This window comes from Arthrobotrys flagrans, assembly GCF_004000055.1.
Source record: "Arthrobotrys flagrans strain CBS H-5679 chromosome Unknown unitig_1, whole genome shotgun sequence".
NCBI lineage: Eukaryota > Fungi > Ascomycota > Orbiliomycetes > Orbiliales > Orbiliaceae > Arthrobotrys > Arthrobotrys flagrans.
The window spans coordinates 4,916,235-4,936,289 of NW_027137556.1; the positions used below are offsets into that span (position 1 = coordinate 4,916,235).

Sequence of the window (20,055 nt, forward strand, 5' to 3'; positions counted from 1 at the left end):
CCACAAATATCGCTCGTTCACAGAGTACCTAGCAGATACCCATTCTTATAATAAAACAGCTATTCTTACTTGGAAAATAGCGAATTCTTGTCCTGTAAGGTGAATTCATCATACCACACCAACAAGTCGGTTTCAAGGATCAAAGATGGACATCGGCCTTTCGTCACGCACACCAATGGGTCGGGTAATGAAGCTAGCTAGAAAAATAATCGGCCAAGGCTATGAAACTGGCACGGATATACTCAAAACGAGTTTCACAGGCACTCAAATTTTGTATAGAGTTCGATTCGCTCAAGATTACCATTCCTGTAACTATTCGGACCGCGAAGCGCTGTTGTCTGCGGTTACTGCTAGGCACTCTTATCGACATTATTCGAATGGCACGCTCGATATAACGGGAAGCAGCCTACTGCCGTGCGTTTGAGATTGCGGGGCTGCAGAACCATTCCCTGCTACCTGTTCGTGCTCGTGAAATTCCCACCAATTTTTATTTCTCGCCCCATTCATCTTCTCCAAGATACCCCTTACTCTGTTGCTTCATCAGCAGCGGGCGCTGCGGGTTTCATCTGGTACACACCGTGCACATTACCCTCGCTATAACAAAACAATATCATATCAGCCGCTACGCCGGGAATGCAATATATAGAAGAAAAGTAAGTACTCACGTATCCTCAAACAGTCCCATGAGTCCATGATCTCCCTCCGGCTTCTTCTCCTCCCTAATCTTACCTCCCAATTCCACAACCTTCTCGAGTGCCTTATCCACATCATCCACCATGAAATACAGGATCGTCGACCCGGAAGGCGTAGAATTGGCATCAACTTTACAAATACCACCGGCCAACGAACCACCGGGGTTTGCAAGTGTGAACATTGCGATTTCCTCTTCGTTGTAACCGGCAGGGGTCGGCTTGAAGGAAAACGAAAAGGCGGAGGAGTAGAAACTGCGGGTTCTGTATCTTAGTATTTCCTGTGTAACATTCGAGGATGTGTTGCACATACGCTTTACTCCTTCCCACATCCGTCGCGGGGATCTGAATCCAGCATACGCTCCCAAACGGCGGTGGGGTCCATTTTGCAGCTGCGTCATCCGCAGAGTCTGCCTTAGTTTCCGTACCGTTTGTGTCTTTTTCCTCGACGGCCATCGTATCGACGTCCTCCGCTGGTGCGACGGCTGCTTCGGTGCCATTCGTGTCGACTTCAACGACAGTGTCAACAACGTCGTCAGTTTTGACCTTCTTCTTGACGGGGGAGTCTACGTTGGGAGTTGGCTCCGTGACGTCGGTGGAACGTTTTTCAGACATTTTGGGGAAGTCTTTGGTGACATTGTTAGTATTTAATGCTTTCCTATCCACTAACTATCGTACCGTGTATCTTATGCTGTCATAGTTGTATGATAATATCTCCAGCTTTTATCGGCAGCCCCGATTGATGCGGTATAACCGAGACGGAACGGCTACGCAACGGGATGGGCCGATGATGCATGGCTGCCCATTGGATGAGAGGGGGGTGATGATATGACGTACAGTTATATGCGTGAAGTTATCACGACTAAAGCGGGTAGATATACAAAAAAGGCACTAATATCACGTAACAAATTATACGTAAAGGTAATAAAAAAGGCCAATCGAGATGGTAATTGACTGTAAAAGCCACTATAATACCCAGCGCAAGAGCTCGAGTTACTTTTACAAAAGCTTGGGAGAGAGGGATTCAAGGTCAGATCGTAATGAGCGGGGAACGCGCGCCCTTTTGAACCCTCCTTCTTCCCCATGCCCTTCGCCGGGTCTGGTAAGCCTTCTTTTCTATGTAGCTCTTCGCCTTGTCTTGTCCTTCGCCTTGGACTTGGACTTGGAGGGAAGCAACATATGTAATAGTACTAACCAAATCCCGTGCGAACGTGTGTGTTGGGTTCCTTTCGTCCTTGTTGCTTCTATTGCTTGCTTCTTCCATCTCTTCAGCAGTAGTGTGTGCCGTATGTACGTAAGTCGAAAGAAGTATGGGGTTACCGGCATCTGCATTGCATTCCAAACCAAGCCTGGCCTAGCCATCGATGCGAGGGGTGCTGGTTCATTCGCTAATATGCGGCTGTTTGGCTTTTTTTTGCGAGCCGAGTCCAGAAACGATGACCGATGCAATCAAGTAACGAGTTAACCAATCGGTGCTCGGGGCTTGTGTTCGAACTGGCATAACGTTGGGCAAAAGAATGCCCCTTCCTATACCTTGTAATGGGTCGTGTGCATAAGTGTGGGTAAAAAGGTGTAACCCGGATGCCGCGATCCATGAGAGAGACTAGCCTCCATGCATCGAGTTCCAATTGCATTGCATTCCAAGTTCGAAAATCCTGACAAGCCCCAATATTTCCCCGACCAAGGATTATTGCTAATCTGCAGCCTCTTTCTTTGTCTAAACGGGCAGCTGCTTTTTCAGCTGTTAAAGCCGATAACGTTCTTCGTATGCATCCGGGTGTGACGAAAAACCGCCGGCCGTTTATGGAACCATATCGTACCGCATGGACCGTGTGCATCTATATACTCGAAAGACACGCCTCAAAAGATCCTCTATCTTCTATCCGCTGATATATATACAGTATAAGGAGAAAGACCTGAAATTTATATACATACAAAAAAAAAAGTATGTCCAATGAATAGAACAGTATGTGCAGGTAAAATGAACTCGCAATACATACAACCCAACAAATACCACAAAATATACACTTACATCTCCTTTGTCGAATCATGTATAGAATCCGTATCTTTGTCCCTTTCACCTTCCTCCACTTCATCCTTCGGTAAGGCGGCCAGATAAGCAGCTTCGAATTCTGCTCTAATCTGTGCGTCCAAATCCGCCTCACGCACAGCATCCTTTCTCTTCAGTGTGTCCGTATTTACTTTGTCGTGATCATCCCAGAAGAAGCCATCTTCTTCTTCTTCCTCTTTTACTTCCTCTTCATCTTCAAAGGGAATAGGCGGCTTCTTCCATGACTTAATTGCATCGCTCAATGCCCCACCCATCTCACGTTCTAAAAATGGATTGTTAAAGTGAGCCTCTTTCACTTCGTCATAATCATCATCACCGCCGTCGCCGGATAAATCAAGGGGATCCAAGTCGTCGCTGATGATGTGCTCATAAAACGCGTACAGGTCTTCCTTACCTGCCAGCACCATTCTCTTCTCTTCCTCCTTTTCTCTTTCAAGTCTCTGTACATCGGCCTGGCTTAGGCTTTTCATCTCGGGTATTATCTGGCCTGATCCGATCCGTGGAGTATTCATTGATGGAAGGTCGTACCAGCGAACACTCAGGTGCGTCGGCATGTTGTTCAATAGGGCGTAGTTCTTAGCCCAAATCATCTCCTCATCTCTGAGCCTTCCTTCCTTCTTCGCTGCCTCCTGCCGCTTCTTAACCCTCTCCCAGGCCAATATCTGCCCGATATTATCATCCCGACCCACTCGCCGCACCTGGAACAAACTCCAAGCCCATGTCAACATAGACCAGTCATGGCACTGCGGATGCTTCTTCCTTAGGAATAGATCTCTCCTCAACGCCGCCACAAGGTCGGCTGAAAAACTCCGTCTAGGTTTAAACTTCTGATGAGAACTGAGATCCATTCTCAACAACTCCATCCGCATCCTGATCGTCCGTCTCTCAAATATCCGCATGGCCTTCTCTCTCTCTTTTATATCTTTCAGATCCCTCATGAATTCCTGGTTCAGATACACCCCTCCTTCGCTCGCCAAGTAACCCAGAGGATCTCTCGCCTTCGATATAAGTCTCATAGCCCACACGGGGGTCTTGACCACCGCCTCTGTATCCTCCGAACATACCCCCAATGCCAACTTTCCAGGCTTTCCTGCCGACCGTCCTGTTTCGTAGATATCCGCTCGCATGCGATCGATCATCCCCTTCGTAGCCTTATTCCTTAAACAAGCATGCGCCCAAACCGTCCTGACAATATTGTAATATCTAAATCGGTGCGCTTGCTGGAATATCATCTGCATGATATCGCCCTCCGCTCTGATCCCGAACTTATCCTCAAAAACGCGGATAGCCCTAACCATCGGAATGATCGTCCCGGTAATTCGAGCTTGTCGAACGATAATCCTCATGGTACCGTAGTTAGGCTGCATCCCCAATTGCTTCGATGCCCTGGCGAAAAGTGTCCGAGCGTCATCGTAAGCGTAATTCTCGTATAAGAATTCGAGGATCGGGTTAAGAGTAGTGGCGTCCAGATGTATGCCGGCCAAGTTCTTCCAAGGAACAGGAGCATCGATTTTCCCATGCTTCAGCTGATCTCTATACATCTTGAATGCAAGTGAAATGAGCGGTCCAGGTGCAACTCTCTTAGGATCCAATCCGATCTTCTTCATCGTCTGGAAAACTTGAATCTGTTGGCCCGGTGTATGACAACATAATATCAGCGCCTTCCAAGTCTCATGATCGAACTTGATTTTTTTTGACATCAGCCGTCGGAGAAGTCGTTCGAAGACGAATAGGTCTTTGTGTTTGGCCGCAGACAGTATTCCTTCTCGAAAAGTTCCAGCGTTCATGTTGATCTTTAAGTGGTCCATAAGGTCGATTAAATGTCGTCCCTTCTTGACCTGATTCGCTCGCATCAGGTAGTTAATCGCAATGTTGAAAATTTGTGTATTCAGGACGTTGTTATATTCGTGCGAGAGAATGAGCGAAACGATAGTACTCGAGATGAATTCCACGCTGTCTGTATACCCCGGTGGAAGAAGGTACCTCATATCCTGCTTCGAGATTTTCAAGCATGCAAGAGCCTGAATCAATGCCAAAAGCTTACTGCTGGACAACGGTAGTTTTTTCTCGACATTGACCTTAAACACCTTCCCCAAACCCTCGAGGTCAATCTGTCCCAGGTACTCGAGTCGGAATTCGTCGATCTCATTTGGTAGAAGTCCTGAGGGCACCCAGTTCTTCATCGAAGACATCAACGAATCTCTCTCTTGCACGGTCGTTTCAATAAATTGGTAACTATCCGGTTCCAAAGCGACCAACTCTTCTCGCCATTTGTGCGCAAGATTATCCAACGGAACTCGTTCGTCCCCGGTTTCGAGAGAACCTCCGGCATCAACAAGTTGTACCTTGTGATGTGGCTCCGCGCGGAATCGATACTTGGATATCGTCTCCGCAGAAGTGAACCGCTCCAGCATATGCAATGAGTTCGCAAAACATAGCCGCAAGTCAGGCGCGTTCCACCAATGTCTACGGTGCGCATACCACTCCGTGATACTCCCGATGTGCTCCCAAAAGAAGCGAGTGTACTCGATCTTCAGCTCTCCGCGGGTAGGCTTCCAGCCTTCCGATCTGCCCAGGAAAACAGTGGGATCGCCACTACGGAATCGGCGGCTATAGTCGACTTTGAACTTTTGCCAGATGCTTTCTTCGTAGCCATCAGTTATGTTTTCAGGCCTCGTAACGACATGGTCACGGCGACGGGCTCTTCGAGGTTCGATTAATTCCAAACCACCGCGGGCGAGGCGTGCGTTCATGCGTTCAAGGTCGCGGACGAGAGAGGCACGGGTGACGGGGGGGTTTCGACGGAGTTGACGGTTTTCACCAAGGGTACGAGTCCAGTCAGGTGCCCGGGTAGGGTCCGCGAGTTCGGCGGCTACTTTGCGAGGAACAGGTGGTTGGGTAGCGATATCTCGAGGTGGCTTAGTCTCGTCCTCGAGCTCCGGGTCGACAATATAGACATAATTGAGTTTGTCAGGGTGTTCTGGTCTGTGACGCTCGTAAGAGTATGTAGGCCGCTGGGGGGTTTCGGGAACATCCTGGATATCTTGTGACGGATCATCGAGGTCATCGATAAAAAGTTCCAATTCCTCGTCCTCGGGTTGTTCGTAAGGCTCTATATCCTCTCCCGTGCCATGCTCTAGCCTCTCTAGCTCCCGCATCCGGACATCCCGATCCTCCAGTCGTCCATCCTCATCATCCAGCTGTCCATCTTTTGAGTACCACCGCTTCCCCTGACTCAACAGGCTCCTGTCGTTCACGCCCAAAAATACTACAGGTCGTCGCCACGACAAAGTTCGTCTATCAAAGGCGGTTGTCGTCGAACCGTTGAACGACCGAACCGTCTGTCTCCGGCCATTATTATTAATATTAATGTTAATATTATAACCTAGCCTCTTCTGACAGTCGCTACATATCCAATTGTAGCTTCGGCGGGCTCGTAGCGTCACCTTCTGGAGCATGGGTCGCAGAAGGGTGTAGTGGGGTGGAGAGGTGTGAGGGTGTAAAGTATTGATATTCGGCGCATCGTTCTACCTAAACAATGCATCATTAGCCTAAATCCTATAGAAAGATAGTTGAAAAAGGTGAATATAGTGTGAAAATACTTAATGAACACCCCGCCGTAATTGGGCAATTTGCCCGTGGTTTTATCGCGACTGAATGTCGTTTATCTGTTCGTTGGATGTTAAAAGTGGGATGTGGTAGCAGGCCGAAGCTAAAAAAAATATTTTTTTTTGCTCTGCGAGATGGGAGACCAAAACAACGCACACAAGATCCAACAGACTTCCCCGGACCGACTTCACATTTTATATCTCGAGATATCACGTTGACGGCCTCAATAACTTATGCTAGATAAGGTTGATATTACCGTATCACATAAATAAATTTATAGAAACTACCCCAAGATTACAATTACACTATCCTCATATAATATACCCCATCACACGACATCCCTCAACTTCGAAAACCCGCCTTCAGATGGTTGCAGCCAATTCTTCGCATCGTACTCATAACCACCTTCAATCATATGAAAAGTATAAATCCACCTACTGTTCAAACTCCTATTCCTCTCACTCTTATGCAGCACACTCCCGTGAATCAATACCAAAGTCCCAGCCTTCACCTCCGCCAATTGATACTTATTTTCCTCAGTCAACTTTTCCCTTTCTTCTTTAGTCGGATGTGGAGCGGGGACATCTGCAGGCCATGTTTCTAGAATATTCTCGAAACCGGTTCCGTCTATTCCACCATTTATTCGAACCAGTCGGTTGGTAATTGGGGAGTACTTGTGCGAGCCCGGGATAAAGCCTAGACATCCGTTTGTAATGGTACAATCTTCAAGAGCGTACCAGAATCCCATCGCCGATGGTGGGTTTGTGAATAAAAAAGGTGAGTCCTGGTGGGCGCCTACTTCGCCACCGATCTCTGGCTGCTTGCAAATAACCATTGATTGAAGGACTCGGGGATCTTGAAAGCCGAGTGAGAGGGCGATGCTAAGGTTTTGAGGAGTGAGAGTCATGGCCCGGAAGGCAGGGTCTTCGGTGTGTAGACCATGGCCGATCTTGTTGATAGATTTTTCTTTAGGGCGAGTAAGATTCCCAGTGGAGTCAAAGGCGTCTGGATATATCCTTATCAGTATTTGTATCGATATCAATTACTTCAACATTGAAGGTTCTATAGGCACTCACCCTCTTCAAAGAAAAACCGAACCTTATCTCCACTCTCCAAAAAATACTGATCACCAACATGCTTATTCCCCTTCTCACCCGTCGAAAATTTCGTCATCGGATGCCCATCCAACGAGAATTCCTCGAGCAAGGTCTTCGTTCGCTCCTTCAATCCAGCGATAGTCTCGGCATCTAATGCATTCTCGATGAGGAGATATCCATTATCATGGAAGAATTGGACCTGCTCGTCCGTTAGGACTTTAGGAACTGTGGCTGACGGTGACATTTTTGGCAGTATTAGGATTATATTCTTTTATCGTTTACGATAAATTTTCGAGATGAGATTGAAAGATGAAGCTTATGCATCGCCCGACCTTATCGGATATGCCTTTTCGTGAAGACCCATTAACGTTACTTTGGGCCGGGGTGCCCCACCATCTGGCTGCCGCCGCAAGCCGGTCCAACATTTTCAACACACATATCGTCGAATCATCCCATCATATCTACGGCTCAAATAAAAAAAATTATCTGCAGTCTTCATCTTCCTTTTTATTTCAATTAAAAACTTACGAACCATAAAGAGAATTTGGAAAACAGGATGCAACATCGCAACGCAGTTAAAAGAGCTCGGAGCACGGATGTTGCAAATATATCTGAGCGCTCGAGCCTGACACCACAACGACCAATCCGAGGTAATAAAAGGGCAACTTAAAATCACAATCTTTAGAGAACACAAATCACTACGCTAACTTGATTTCACAATCGCGTGCGGCTCGCTCCGTGATCGGCAAATAAGCTTAACTTATTCGAAATTCTCTGAGTTTTGAGATCCGGACATTCGAACCACCAGGCCTTGCAGAGCCATCCACATAGCTATATCCCAGCAACTGCATGGTGAGTACTACTAACGAACCGATGCGGAATATGCATGCATTTTATTTTCAGGGAATATATCTGGCTTCCCATCGAATATCTTTCTCCAAAGGTTGGGGCTGGAGAGATTCGAAACATACGGCAAGTGCCGTGCTGGATATCAAAAACATTTCCAACCCAATGCCAAATCTGATGCCGTTAATCCCCGGTCTATCGTTTTTGAAAGGACAGATTGGCTGTCAAATATGGTGGTAATGGTTCAAAAAAGAATTTCTGGTTTTCTCAGATCAGCTTCGTATATTCAAACATTTGTAGATCCAAGCAACATCTGGCCGCGGTTTCTGCCGTGGTCGCCTCGTATACACGTACTTCCTTCGGCTATCTATAACTAGCCCCGATTGCTAGAATATCTACGCTTCAATCTAGATCGGTAGCTAAAAGATATTAAAATATGTTTTTTTGAAGATATATATCTCTGTTATGCCCGTCTAGGATATATACTCGCTACTTGAGATCGCAGCCCATTTAAGACATTCTAGCAAAAGCTAGATCTTGAAATCCTGCTTCCCAGGTCCCTGCCAAGCTTTATAAATTTACAAATCCAAGGTATTAAGAATACGCTAGTTGCCGCAAATCGGCATGTCTATATCGTCTACCTGTTTCGGAGCATCTCCTAGAAAGACCTGCATAACTCTTTACTTATTTAGTTTCACTCACTAAATCAACCGCGCGATCGTGAACAATGACGTTGCCAGATTTCTCAAAGGACTCTCCCAACCTTTACTTCTCCAACTCAACAATCTTCATCATATCGAGATATCGTCTATCTATTTCCTGATTGGGTTCGAATTCAAGTACACTTCAGCCGTTGGTGATCCTCATGGGCTATTACATAGATACGTATACAGCATGCAAAAATATCCAAGGAGATAACCGGTTATAGGTCTTGATACTAATTCCGTGAGAATATTGGTGACGAGATCTTTGCTACAGCCTTGAATTTTGGGCCCAACCAGCGCTTAATCCCGTCGACACTTTATCCATACCAAATTCCAGTAAAAAGGACGGTGCATAATAATCATATCCTCTTCTCAAGCTCTAAATATATGCATATAACATAGGGGATTATCCCCTCCAAATTTAATTCTTACTCTACGCTTTCCATCCAATCGTCTACGGTATCATACCCCAATCTAGATATACATTACCTATCAGTCATAGTATCTTCCCTCCTCCCATATTCTCAACTATATCTCCCCTCTAAAATGAAGTTCAGCAATATTATCCTCGCAGTATTCGGCTTCAGCACTATTGGTAATAACTCTTCAGTCTATATCTAGACATATTTAAAGAAAAAAAACATGGAACTCAATTAACGAGAACAACAGCCGCCGCAATCCCAGCCCCCATCCCGGCAACAGACAAAACCCCACTCCTCAAAGCCCGCGAATTAACTAAAAAAGACCCCGCAGAACCTCTCACCAAGCGCGGCACCTGCGCAAATCTAGTCGCAGACGTCCAAGTCTACATCGACGCCGTCACTGCCATAAATAACAAATACGTAAGCCCCGAATAAAACCATACTTATATTTATCAAATCTAAATCCCACCAGGCCGCCCAAAAACCCTACACCAGAACCACCAGCCAAAACTGGGCCGGCGAGGTCGCCATAAAAATCAAGGCCTTAATCGCAGTTATCACCGCATACCCTGCGGGTTGTGCATTCCCACCGGTCAATGATTGTGTAGACGTATTTGTGAAGTTGATAGTTACCATATTTGTTCAACTTGAGGTTTTTGTTAATTTTGGGGGGTTACGTGAGTTTTATTCCTTGAAATACTAAATAATTATATTTTGGTAATAGGGATGGAAAGATGCTAATGGTATGTTTTTAGTCGGAGTGATTCTACTCGCCGTCGACCTGCTATTGTGGCTTTTGCTGGGATTGTGCGGTGATTTGTTGAATGTCGTGGTAGCGTTATTGGTACTTATTGAGGTTAAGATTCAGGTTGGAATTTGTGGGCTGGTAAGTGTATATCCCTATGTCTGGGAGCCTGGAGGATGAAATACTGATATGGTCCGGTTTATAAACAGATTGTTCAAAGCTGCGGTGGTCTAATCGATAGCCTTTACCTTCAAGCCCTTGTCCAGCTGCTGATACAGGCTGGTCTTCCCATCGCGCTGTAATAATACGCGGGGAAACTGATAACTCCTGGGAAGAGAGTATGGAGAGGGAGATATTAGTCTAGTTTCTGGAGAGTTATGGCATCCATAAACTTTTGAGTAAGTTATGCAAATGAAAGCAATGATCAGCGTACAGACTGGTGTTTAAAAGTTGAATTGTTTTTGTTTGTATTGGATTAATCAGTCTTGATATCAATTTCGCATTCACATAGACTTTAAGCCCTTGAGGGGTGTTGACTTCGCTGTATTTCCCGCTAACAAGTCCCACTAATCCCGGCTAGACTTACTAATCCCAAGCCGGCACAAGTGATCTGGTTAAGCTACCTCGGTGGAAAGCCGAAGCTTGACTATTATACCACTCTCAACACACATTTCACATGCTAGAGCATTTCCCAGCCCAGCGACACATCGATATATATGCATCAAGGATGGTACATCCAAGCAAATGGAACTGCGATATCAAATTGGTATCCATTCTAACAAGCTTATTCTTACAGACTAAGCAGCTCCCAAAAAAAAGAGATAAAAATAAATACACCAAAGAGAAAAAAATAACCTCATTAAATGCCACTATGGTATATCTAAAAGCTAGCTCAACACCAACAAAAAGCCACACCCATCCATACTCACGCTTCGGGGAATATTTAGTGCCCCTTGAATTGATCCTCAGTGACGCCGGCACCCATAGCAGCGGTGGAGGATACACCACCAGTTACCATCTTCAATAGGTTGTCGACGTAGTTGGCGCCGGACCATTTCTGTGATAACAAAAATCAGCAAATGTTCAAGTTTACAGGATAAAGTAAGAGTGAATAACATACCTGATGTGTAACAACTTCAATCTTATTCCTCATCTCAGGCTCCTGCACAAGCTCTCCATAAGCCTTCATTCCAATCTGGCTATACGCCTTAGCAAAGGTATCAGAGATCAAAGCGTTGGTGTGTAATCCAGCAAGAGTAATGAACTGCCAGACATATCCGAGGCTTCCCAATCTCGAGATATAAGTCTCCTGTTCCTCAGGCGACATGGCAGTCTTCCAATTGAACGATGGAGAAAGATTGTATGCCAACTTCTGCTCCGGCCAGACCTGGTGAACACCGGCGGCGAATTCCTTGGCTTGTGCGTAATCCGGCTTCTTGGATTCCATCCATAGGAGATCGCAGTATGGAGCGTATGCGACGGCACGGTTGACGGCGCATTGGGTACCACCTTGGTAGCGGTAGTATCCTTCACGGGTACGGCAGGATTCCCAATCGAAGAAGACATCGAGGCCGGTGAGACCCTTAGCGATGGTGCGGGCTTCTTTGTTGGACTTGTGGGAGGCCTTGGTGAGGTATTCCTTGATGAGGGCGGGTTTGTTGGAGAGGGATGAGGCGTTAATGGCGTCGACGACGGCGTCGTCGAAGAGTTTGATACCAGCTGCGCGGACCCAGGCGTCTTCAACGGCTTGTAGGGCCTCGCCGGTTTTTCCGGAGCGTTCGGCGGCGACCATCACGTCTGCGAGGGGTTGGAGGTTGGGGTTTGTGGTTCCCAGGATGAAGGAGTGGTCTCTTGGGTCAATGGTGGAGGTGATGAGAGTGGCGGCTTCGGAGTCAGTTCTGGCAACGGAGATCAAATCGACTCCCATGATGTCTGCCTGGGCACGGATAGCGACGAGACGGTTGCAGTGCTCGGAGATGGGGACGAGGACCTTGCCGGCCATGTGACCGCACTTCTTGGTACCTGGAGCCTGATCTTCAATGTGGATTCCGGCGGCACCTCGCTCGACGAACATCTTTGTGAGTTTCATGATGGCAGTGAGGCCACCGTGGCCGGTGTCGGCGTCAGCAATGATGGGCCTTAGGTAGTCGACTGCGGGACCGCGCTTGGAGGGGTCGGTGGTCAAGCGCTCTTCACGCTGTTTTCGGTCGTGGAAGAGTTGGGCCATGAAGAGGTGCTGGACCTTGTTTGGAACAGTGTCCTGGAATCATAGTTAGTATTGTAGATGTATCGTAGCCTATGCAATTGAACGTACCATGGGGTAATCTGCCAGATCGGGGCTGGGCTCGTGGCTGGTGCTAGCCGTCGACGAGCATTGCCATCCGGAAACATAGACAGTCTCGAGGTACTTGGCCATTTGGGTGACCATCACAGGGTCCAGACATCCATAGGTGTAAGAGGCGGTCCTCTCCTACAAATCCAATATCAATTAGCCCTTGCTCCTCCCATCCGTCTTGAAGTATTAATTGAGAACTCACAGGGAACCTCTTCTCCAAGATCCCCCACAGCTTCTTGGCCTGGACATTGCTGGGATACTCGATCTTGATGTTGCCCCTCTTCTGAACAATCTGCTCAGCGGTGTATGGACGCCTGGTGAAGCGGAATCTCGATGATCTCCACCATTGCTTAACAGCCTCGACCTCAGCGAGGTAAGCAGCCTGTTCGTCTTTAACGTTTATCGACATGGTTGTTGAAGTTGTTATATATATATACACTCTCACTCGCACTGAGCAATAGAAAAGAAATGGTGAAATGGGGGTGATACGTCGAAAAGAGGACGAAGTCACAAATATGTATGAAAGAGGATAAATGAAGAAGCTCGTGAAAAGAAGGTTCACATTCACAAGACGGGGAAGAAGTGATGTATATATCAACTTCATTTTAAGCTTCCCATCCTCCCCCATTCTCTCGCCCGCATGCCACCATTTCGCCAGAGCCGAGGGCTAACATGCCTCGAACACCGGCGCGGAGCCATACACGAGACAAGACCCAGCAAAATCCCAAGTATCATACAACATACTAGTAAAAAAAGAATTGTAAGTACGAGTCTGCCCTTTGACCCGGACCCAAGCCGAGCTAAACCGCTTGATGGGAGCAAGATGCTCACCTAAAACTTGGTGTGTGCGCAGGTTACCGGATATGGCGCTGTATCGAGATAAGATTTCGGTTTAGCGGATGGATCTGTGGTTGGCTGGCTGCACTTCACACTCCTTGCAGCACAGTTGGGATGGCAGTCCCTAACAGGAACAACAGGGAAGAACTTTCATGTGAAGGGATAGTCTGAGAAAGAATGTATCAGTTATAGCGATATCGCATTCTGCTCCAACAATAGCTAGCCTGTGGCAGGTCGCATTGCCTGTGGTGGGACATGTGAATTCCGCATGGTGGTAGTGGTCCAGGCCATGGCAGACGCAAAGATATGCCGCACATGGCCTGGACCAGCCAACACCTCGGCTGAACGGCTTCACCACAAGAAATCGTTTGTCGGCCGCTGCCCGGCTGTGTCAACTTGAGATACTAAATGCTTGACGTCAACTAGGACAGGCGGGAGGTCGTTATCGTGGTTCGGAGAATATCGTAACTGACCAGGTACGTATGTTAATGTAAGGGGAGGATGCCTCTTTTGTTGGCAAGAAAATGTAATATACAAGCATTGAATCCATGAATTCGAACTCGGATTGTAAAAAAAAGCTCACGCGCCTTTAACGTGACTCCGAACAGAACGAAAAAAGAAGGGGAACAATAATCATGCAAAGGACGCCGCAATACGCTGCAATGCGATATTAATAACGGTGTAAAAGAAAAGAAAATAAAAGTTCAGCCTCAGGCCTTCTCTTCCTCGTCGACATATTTCCACCCCTCGACTTTAGCCCTCCCGTTTCGATTGAACACGACCCCCACCAACGGACTCCCCGTCGAATCTCCCTTCCATTCCACGATCTTTACAAAGTCTCCTGCAACCTCATCAGCCAATAGTCTCAAACTCCTCTCAACATCTTCATTACTAATCGGCTTCTGCAGCGACGTCTTCACATTCTGGATCACCGTCGTCATGGGAAACGAAGTAGTCGACGGAACATGAAGTTTACTCATCGCTCCAAGAGTAGAAGCTGGGGTGGTGAGCTGTAGTAATATCGGAATAATAGATTCAAGCCATTGCATTGCCGTACGTCGCTGTAGAACCTCCGGAGGCGGTGGAGGACGGGCTGAACTGGCAGCTTGGGCTTTAGCGCGTATGCGTTCAAGTAACGAAGAATTCCTGTTCGTAACAGACGGCGACTTCCCCGTTGATAACGAAATATTTTCCTTTTTCTTAATAGGAGATGGCGATAAAGATGTCCGCTTTGACAGCGTAAAGTTCTTTAAATCTTGCAGTCTTCTCTGTCCCTTCGATAACGGCGTTGTCGTTAATCCCTTAGGTTTCGACGGTGTCACGGGGGGAGTCTGGAGTCCTGTCGTCTGAACAGAGCTATTTTCGGGCAGAATCTCCGCCAATTCAATACTACCCAGTAATTTATCCTCATCCTTCCTCTCCGCCTTCGTCTTCCCCTCCCACCACTTCTCAACTCGAGACCTAAACTCCTGCCCCAGATTCGATGTCTTCCAATTCACCCCATCGACGAGTTCAATGGCATTCCCTCGATTCTCCACTACGACTAGACGTATAGTTCCTTTAGAAAGGGTAACAATCCGCTGTAAATCAACGAGTGTGATATTTGTGTTTGCATTTCTAGAGATCTGTGGGAGATATTCAGATAAGATGGCGGGCTGTGTGGCGTAGTCGAGGAGAAGGAGTGAGATAATGCTGTTGTGGATGGTGATTAGGCGGAGTATTCGTTTGGGGAGGGCATTATCTTCCTCCTCTTCTTCGTTGTCCCCTTCTTCTTCAACTGGCTTTGTAGCCTTCGATGAAGCTGTCACAGGAACAGGGGGTGCGGCCCTTCGTTTCGACGGAGTAGGGGTTTGAATCGGTTCATCATCGACTTTGACCCTCTTAACGACCGAGTCTTCCAGAGTATCTTCGATTGTGCGTTTGTTCCTAGTCTTTCGGGGTGTAACCGGTACTTTCTCTTCCTTTGCCTCCTTACTCTCTACAGCCGTTGTCGTAGTGGTAGTTGTAGGGGTAGTGGCAGTAGAATTGACTTCCTTGACCACCGTCTTCTCAACCTCAACCTTAACAACCTCCTCAGCTTCCTTCTCCTTCTTTTTCTCGCTGGACCTTGTAATCTTTGATGCCTTAAATTTTATTCCAGAGGTGGAAGTAGCAGCAGTGCCCTTAGCTACAGAATTCTTAAGGGTGGTTTGTGCCTTAAGTGTACTTTGACCCTTCAGAGTTGCTGTACTCTTGGAGGTTTTGGCCCCCTTCTTTGCCGCCGTCGCTGTGGAAGACTTCTTCGGCCGGCCCATGGTTCCTACTCGTTTCCTGTACTATAGAAACGACTGCAACTTTTTATATACTCAGTTGGCGGGCAGAATCGTTGAAACTAAGTGATAGGGAGTCCTGGTGAATAGCGGGATGTATCAACCGCTGTTGCTAAACTACAGAGCCGCAGAGCAAGGCAAGCGTATGGTCGACAACCAGTTAAAAAGTCGAAGATAGAAAGGAAGTATCTCGGTGACGGAGTTTTTTGGCAGATAGTGCAACGACGACGACGACAACGGGTAACCAAGAAGTGATGGTGGATTGGGTAGCGAAGCTGTGGTGATAGTTGGTTGTGAAGGAGATACATTTTTCGGCTGTGTTTTGGTCGGGTTGGGAAGCGTGTCAGGGCAACCAGCCCGAATGGGTAAGGATGCCAATTACAATTCCCGTTTGGGACCACGCGAGTCGCGTTCCAACACTGGCAACGCAGAATCTGACCTCTTCCACAAATCGAGTTCCATGGCCACGCGGGATATCATCCAAACTCTTCTTCAGTCTACGTAGTCTGACGGGGAAGACAATGGCTTTTGCTCAAAACGACTAAGATTATATTCTCCAATTCTAGATACTCCAAAAACCACAAAAACCATACAAGAAAGAACAAAAGGAACTACTTTGTCAAATCAACGACCTCAACATCCGCCCCTCTCGCCTTCAAATCAACCCCGATAGTAACCGTCTTGCTAACTTTCTCCACATCCCCCGCCTCCACAATCTCCACTTTCTTCTCCCCTTCCAAAGGTCCATTAACAAGCACTTGAAATCCCTTAAGTACATCCCCATCCGGCGTACTCAATCCCGGAGTACACGCCACCACAGCACCAGGCCTGACCAAAATCGGTAGAGTATCAAATCCATGCGTCTCGGTATACCAATTCCCTTCCTCGTACGTCTTATTGTGACCAAACCAGCTCCTCCATTTCGCACCAGACTTGTTGCCAGTCTTGGGAACGTAAAAGCTAACTTCTCCGTCGCGGCTGAACACCGGTGCGACTAAAAGTTCACTGCCGAGCATATACTGAGTATCCAGCTGCCAGACGTTCGGGTCCGTCTCACCGAACTCCAACAACATGGCTCTCATGACTGGCGCACCAGTTTGCTTTGCTTCCAAAGCCGTTCGTAGGAGGTACGGCATCAACTCCAATTTCCTGTTAACACTCTCGCGAAGAACCTTCGAGCACTCCTCAGCTTCGCCGGGATAATTCTTTTCATCATAAATCCATGGAACACGGTACGAAGAAGATCCATGTAACCTTGTATGACTTCCCAAACTTCCAAACTGTACCCATCGTTTATACAACGCCGGCTCTGGCAACCCTTCAAACCCACCGATATCGTGAGCCCAAAACGCAAACCCACTAAGAGTAAGCGATAGCCCTCCTCTAAGAGTTTCAGCCATAGCTTCAAAGGTACTTTCACAATCACCACCCCAATGGACTGGAAATTGTTGACCACCGGTAGTAGCGGAACGAGCGAATAGACAACCTGGTTTTCCATGGTTTTGCATAGTTTCGAAGACTACTTTGTTATAGATGAAGGTGTAGTAGTTGTGCATTTTTTCCGTATCGCTGTTGTCAAAGTATTTTACGATACGTGGGTCGAAGGGGATTCTTTCGCCAAAGTCGGTTTTGAAGGAGTCGATTCCCATGTCCATTAATCTCTTGAGATGGGAGGAGTACCATTCACATGCCGCGGGGTTGGTGAAATCGACAAGCGCCATACCGGCTTGCCATTCATCCCATTGCCAGACTGTGGGACGTGGGGTATCAGCCCTCATGACGAAATATCCGTTCTTCTTACCCTCAGCGAAAAGAGGCGATGCTTGACCGATGTAAGGATTAATCCAGACGCAAGTCTTAAAACCTTTGGCCTTAAGACGATCGATATACGCTTTCGGATCCGGGAAGTTTTCTTCGTCGAATTCGAAGTCGCACCATTGATAGGATTTCATCCAGAAGCAGTCGAAGTGGAAGACAGCGAGGGGGATGTTACGTTCTTTGAACCCGTCGAGGAAACCGGTGACGGTTTCTTCGGAGTAGGAGGTTGTGAAGGATGTGGTGAGCCAGAGACCGTAACTCCATGCCGGTGGGAGGGATGGACGACCGGTCAGGGCGGTGTATCTGTTTAAGATGTCCTTGGGGGTTGGGCCGGCAATGATCATGTATTCGAGGCTTTCACCTTTGACGACAATGTTGACTCTTGTGGTTCTTTCGGATTGGATCTCGAGCATGACTTTTCCGGGATTGTTGATGAAGACACCATACCCCCTGCTGGAGATATAGAATGGAATATTCTTATACGCAAGCTCAGAGGAAGTACCGCCATCCTCATTCCAAACCTCCACCGTCTGTCCATTCTTCACGAACGGTCCAAACCTCTCTCCCAATCCATAAATCTTCTCATTGACAGACACATCTAGCTCAAGAAGAATATAAGTATCCTTCTGCGCATAGATGCTATCCGCCCATTTCGTCTTCTCGGTTGTAATATCATTCACAAACGCAATCGACCGGAAGGAATGACCCGTCAACCGTTTCCCCTTCGCGTCAGTATAATCAAACGCCAGATTATTCGTCGAAGTATTAACATCAAGCGTCAAACCCCCATTGATGTACTTCAAATTTTTCCCCGGCTCATTCTGAATCGTAACTTTGGGCTGTGAAACATTCAACTGGAAATCCGGTCCCAACTCTTCTTCTCCGTGCCAGTGTGAGAATTTTACCGAAGTGATACCTTCGAGTGGAGATGTGATCTTTGCGTTTAAAGTACCAGCATTGAGGGTATCGCCGCGGTGTCTGGTGAGCTTCGCGAGGAGGAGGGAAGCTGAAGTTTCGTCTGTGGAGATTACTCGTTCGACGTGGGACATCCAGTTTGGCTGGATGCCGCCGCGGATTTTCCACATTCCTTCGGTGAACTTCATTTTGTGATATTGGATAGCGATAGCAGTTCGATCGATAGTTATGAATTGGATATGTATAACGTTCAACGTTTTACTTTTGAAGTTTTTATAAGAAGAAGAAGCGAGGGTCTGAATGAGGGGGAAGCTACCATCAAGGGGAATACAATTGAGCCATGGAAGAGTTATATATATACGCCAGAGACCATGTACGTCTAGGAACAGGGCGCATAGGTAAGGTGCACATAAGTTGCATATCGGCAGAACTCGTCCCGAAAATAATTACCATGGGTGAGCATAACCACGAACTATGGATCCAACGACGGCGGGACCCTGGAATAATAGCTTCAAAAGACCCCACAGCCAACTAGTCACCAATGTAAAAGCCATTCGGTTAATTAAGGCTCTTCGCTATCGAATTTAGGCAAAAAGGGTTCATCCCGCGGGGGGCTTATTTTTGACATCAGGAATGTTAGCGGGCTGGTACCGCGGTGGGGATGTCTCTGATCATTACGATGCAATGCAGTGTCTTTGGTGCCACTGGGGAAGCTTTGATGTCTTTTCGCGGGGTGGGATCCAGTATGGATGGTCATGGTGGGGCAGCCTAGCTTATAGCTTCGAACGAGGTTTACTAGGCATAACGGGGCCGGCAAGGGTATGGACATCTACTTCATGCAGGCGTCTACCGCATGCAACAAGGCTACAAGCCGAAACGAAACCGTCGTCGAGGCTAAAAGGGTATCATTCGATCATGAGATTACCCTTGGTGTCACGGTGGGTGACTGCCGCTACAGGTTTAGTGTACATACTTTCTGTGCTCCTTATGCTCTTCGGCGAAATACCAACCGAAGCGAACGGTTTGTAAGTGATAGTCTGCATTCGCTCGGAACTCTTCTCGGCCATAGTTTCTCCACAATTCAACCGAGGATGTGGTACAGATATGGGAAGAATGGGTCTTGCGGCCATGCTTATTCGATTCAGATTAGGACAGATTGAAAACCTGACCAAAAAAATTAGTTCGGTATATTAATCATGTTATTCGATTCTTTCTTGCTTCCTCGAGCTCTGTGATCGGAGATAAGGTGGGTAAAATGATATGCTGCTGCTGCTTGTGTGCATCGAAAAAAAGCATGAAACAACTTAAGCCGGATAATGGTATAATCCGACCTCAATGCAATGGGCTTTGGTAAAAGACCGTAAAAGACGAAACGCAAAGGGGGAAAAAGCAGGATCGTGACATTTAACAGCCAGATGAAAAGGCGAGAGCTCTATCAAAGGAGCACCCCAAAAAAGAACAGTAAATATTACAAAATTAGTAGCGGCAGCAGGAAAGGGAAAATGTATGCCAATAGTAACGCTGCAAGACCCAACCTTCAACTTTTCCCAAAAGCTCCGATGCTTTCGCACGAATCAACCAGAAACCAAAAACGCCGTCAAACCCCGAAATAATAGTATTTAAAGAAAGAAATGATAATCTCCTTCACGCTTGCAGTT

The 20,055-nt window shown here is 47.1% G+C and overlaps 5 protein-coding genes across 5 annotated transcripts; 1 reads left to right on the top strand and 4 right to left on the bottom strand.

Annotated features, from left to right (window-relative positions):
• Positions 1 to 524: 524 nt before the first annotated feature.
• DFL_009451 (uncharacterized protein) lies at positions 525 to 7,710 on the bottom strand (the record flags this gene model as incomplete). The annotated part of the gene is made up of 11 exons (XM_067639339.1): positions 525 to 594; positions 666 to 944; positions 1,003 to 1,255; positions 1,303 to 1,315; positions 1,527 to 1,551; positions 2,722 to 3,022; positions 3,155 to 6,006; positions 6,207 to 6,291; positions 6,363 to 6,428; positions 6,808 to 7,374; positions 7,446 to 7,710. The coding sequence occupies 11 exons, from the start codon at positions 7,708 to 7,710 to the stop codon at positions 525 to 527; spliced, it is 4,776 nt and encodes a 1,591-aa protein (XP_067487138.1).
• Positions 7,711 to 9,562: 1,852 nt separating this feature from the next.
• On the top strand, positions 9,563 to 10,485 carry DFL_009452 (uncharacterized protein; the record flags this gene model as incomplete). The annotated part of the gene is made up of 5 exons (XM_067639340.1): positions 9,563 to 9,611; positions 9,686 to 9,858; positions 9,911 to 10,115; positions 10,194 to 10,324; positions 10,393 to 10,485. 5 exons carry the CDS (start codon positions 9,563 to 9,565, stop codon positions 10,483 to 10,485), a joined length of 651 nt encoding a protein of 216 aa, XP_067487139.1.
• Positions 10,486 to 11,126: 641 nt separating this feature from the next.
• On the bottom strand, positions 11,127 to 12,927 carry DFL_009453 (uncharacterized protein; the record flags this gene model as incomplete). Its single annotated transcript, XM_067639341.1, has 4 exons — positions 11,127 to 11,240; positions 11,304 to 12,443; positions 12,498 to 12,653; positions 12,721 to 12,927. 4 exons carry the CDS (start codon positions 12,925 to 12,927, stop codon positions 11,127 to 11,129), a joined length of 1,617 nt encoding a protein of 538 aa, XP_067487140.1.
• Positions 12,928 to 14,065: 1,138 nt separating this feature from the next.
• Positions 14,066 to 15,649, bottom strand: DFL_009454 (uncharacterized protein; the record flags this gene model as incomplete). Its single annotated transcript, XM_067639342.1, has 1 exon — positions 14,066 to 15,649. One exon carries the CDS (start codon positions 15,647 to 15,649, stop codon positions 14,066 to 14,068), a length of 1,584 nt encoding a protein of 527 aa, XP_067487141.1.
• Positions 15,650 to 16,275: 626 nt separating this feature from the next.
• On the bottom strand, positions 16,276 to 18,585 carry DFL_009455 (uncharacterized protein; the record flags this gene model as incomplete). Its single annotated transcript, XM_067639343.1, has 1 exon — positions 16,276 to 18,585. The coding sequence occupies one exon, from the start codon at positions 18,583 to 18,585 to the stop codon at positions 16,276 to 16,278; it is 2,310 nt and encodes a 769-aa protein (XP_067487142.1).
• Between the last annotated feature and the right edge of the window lie 1,470 nt (positions 18,586 to 20,055).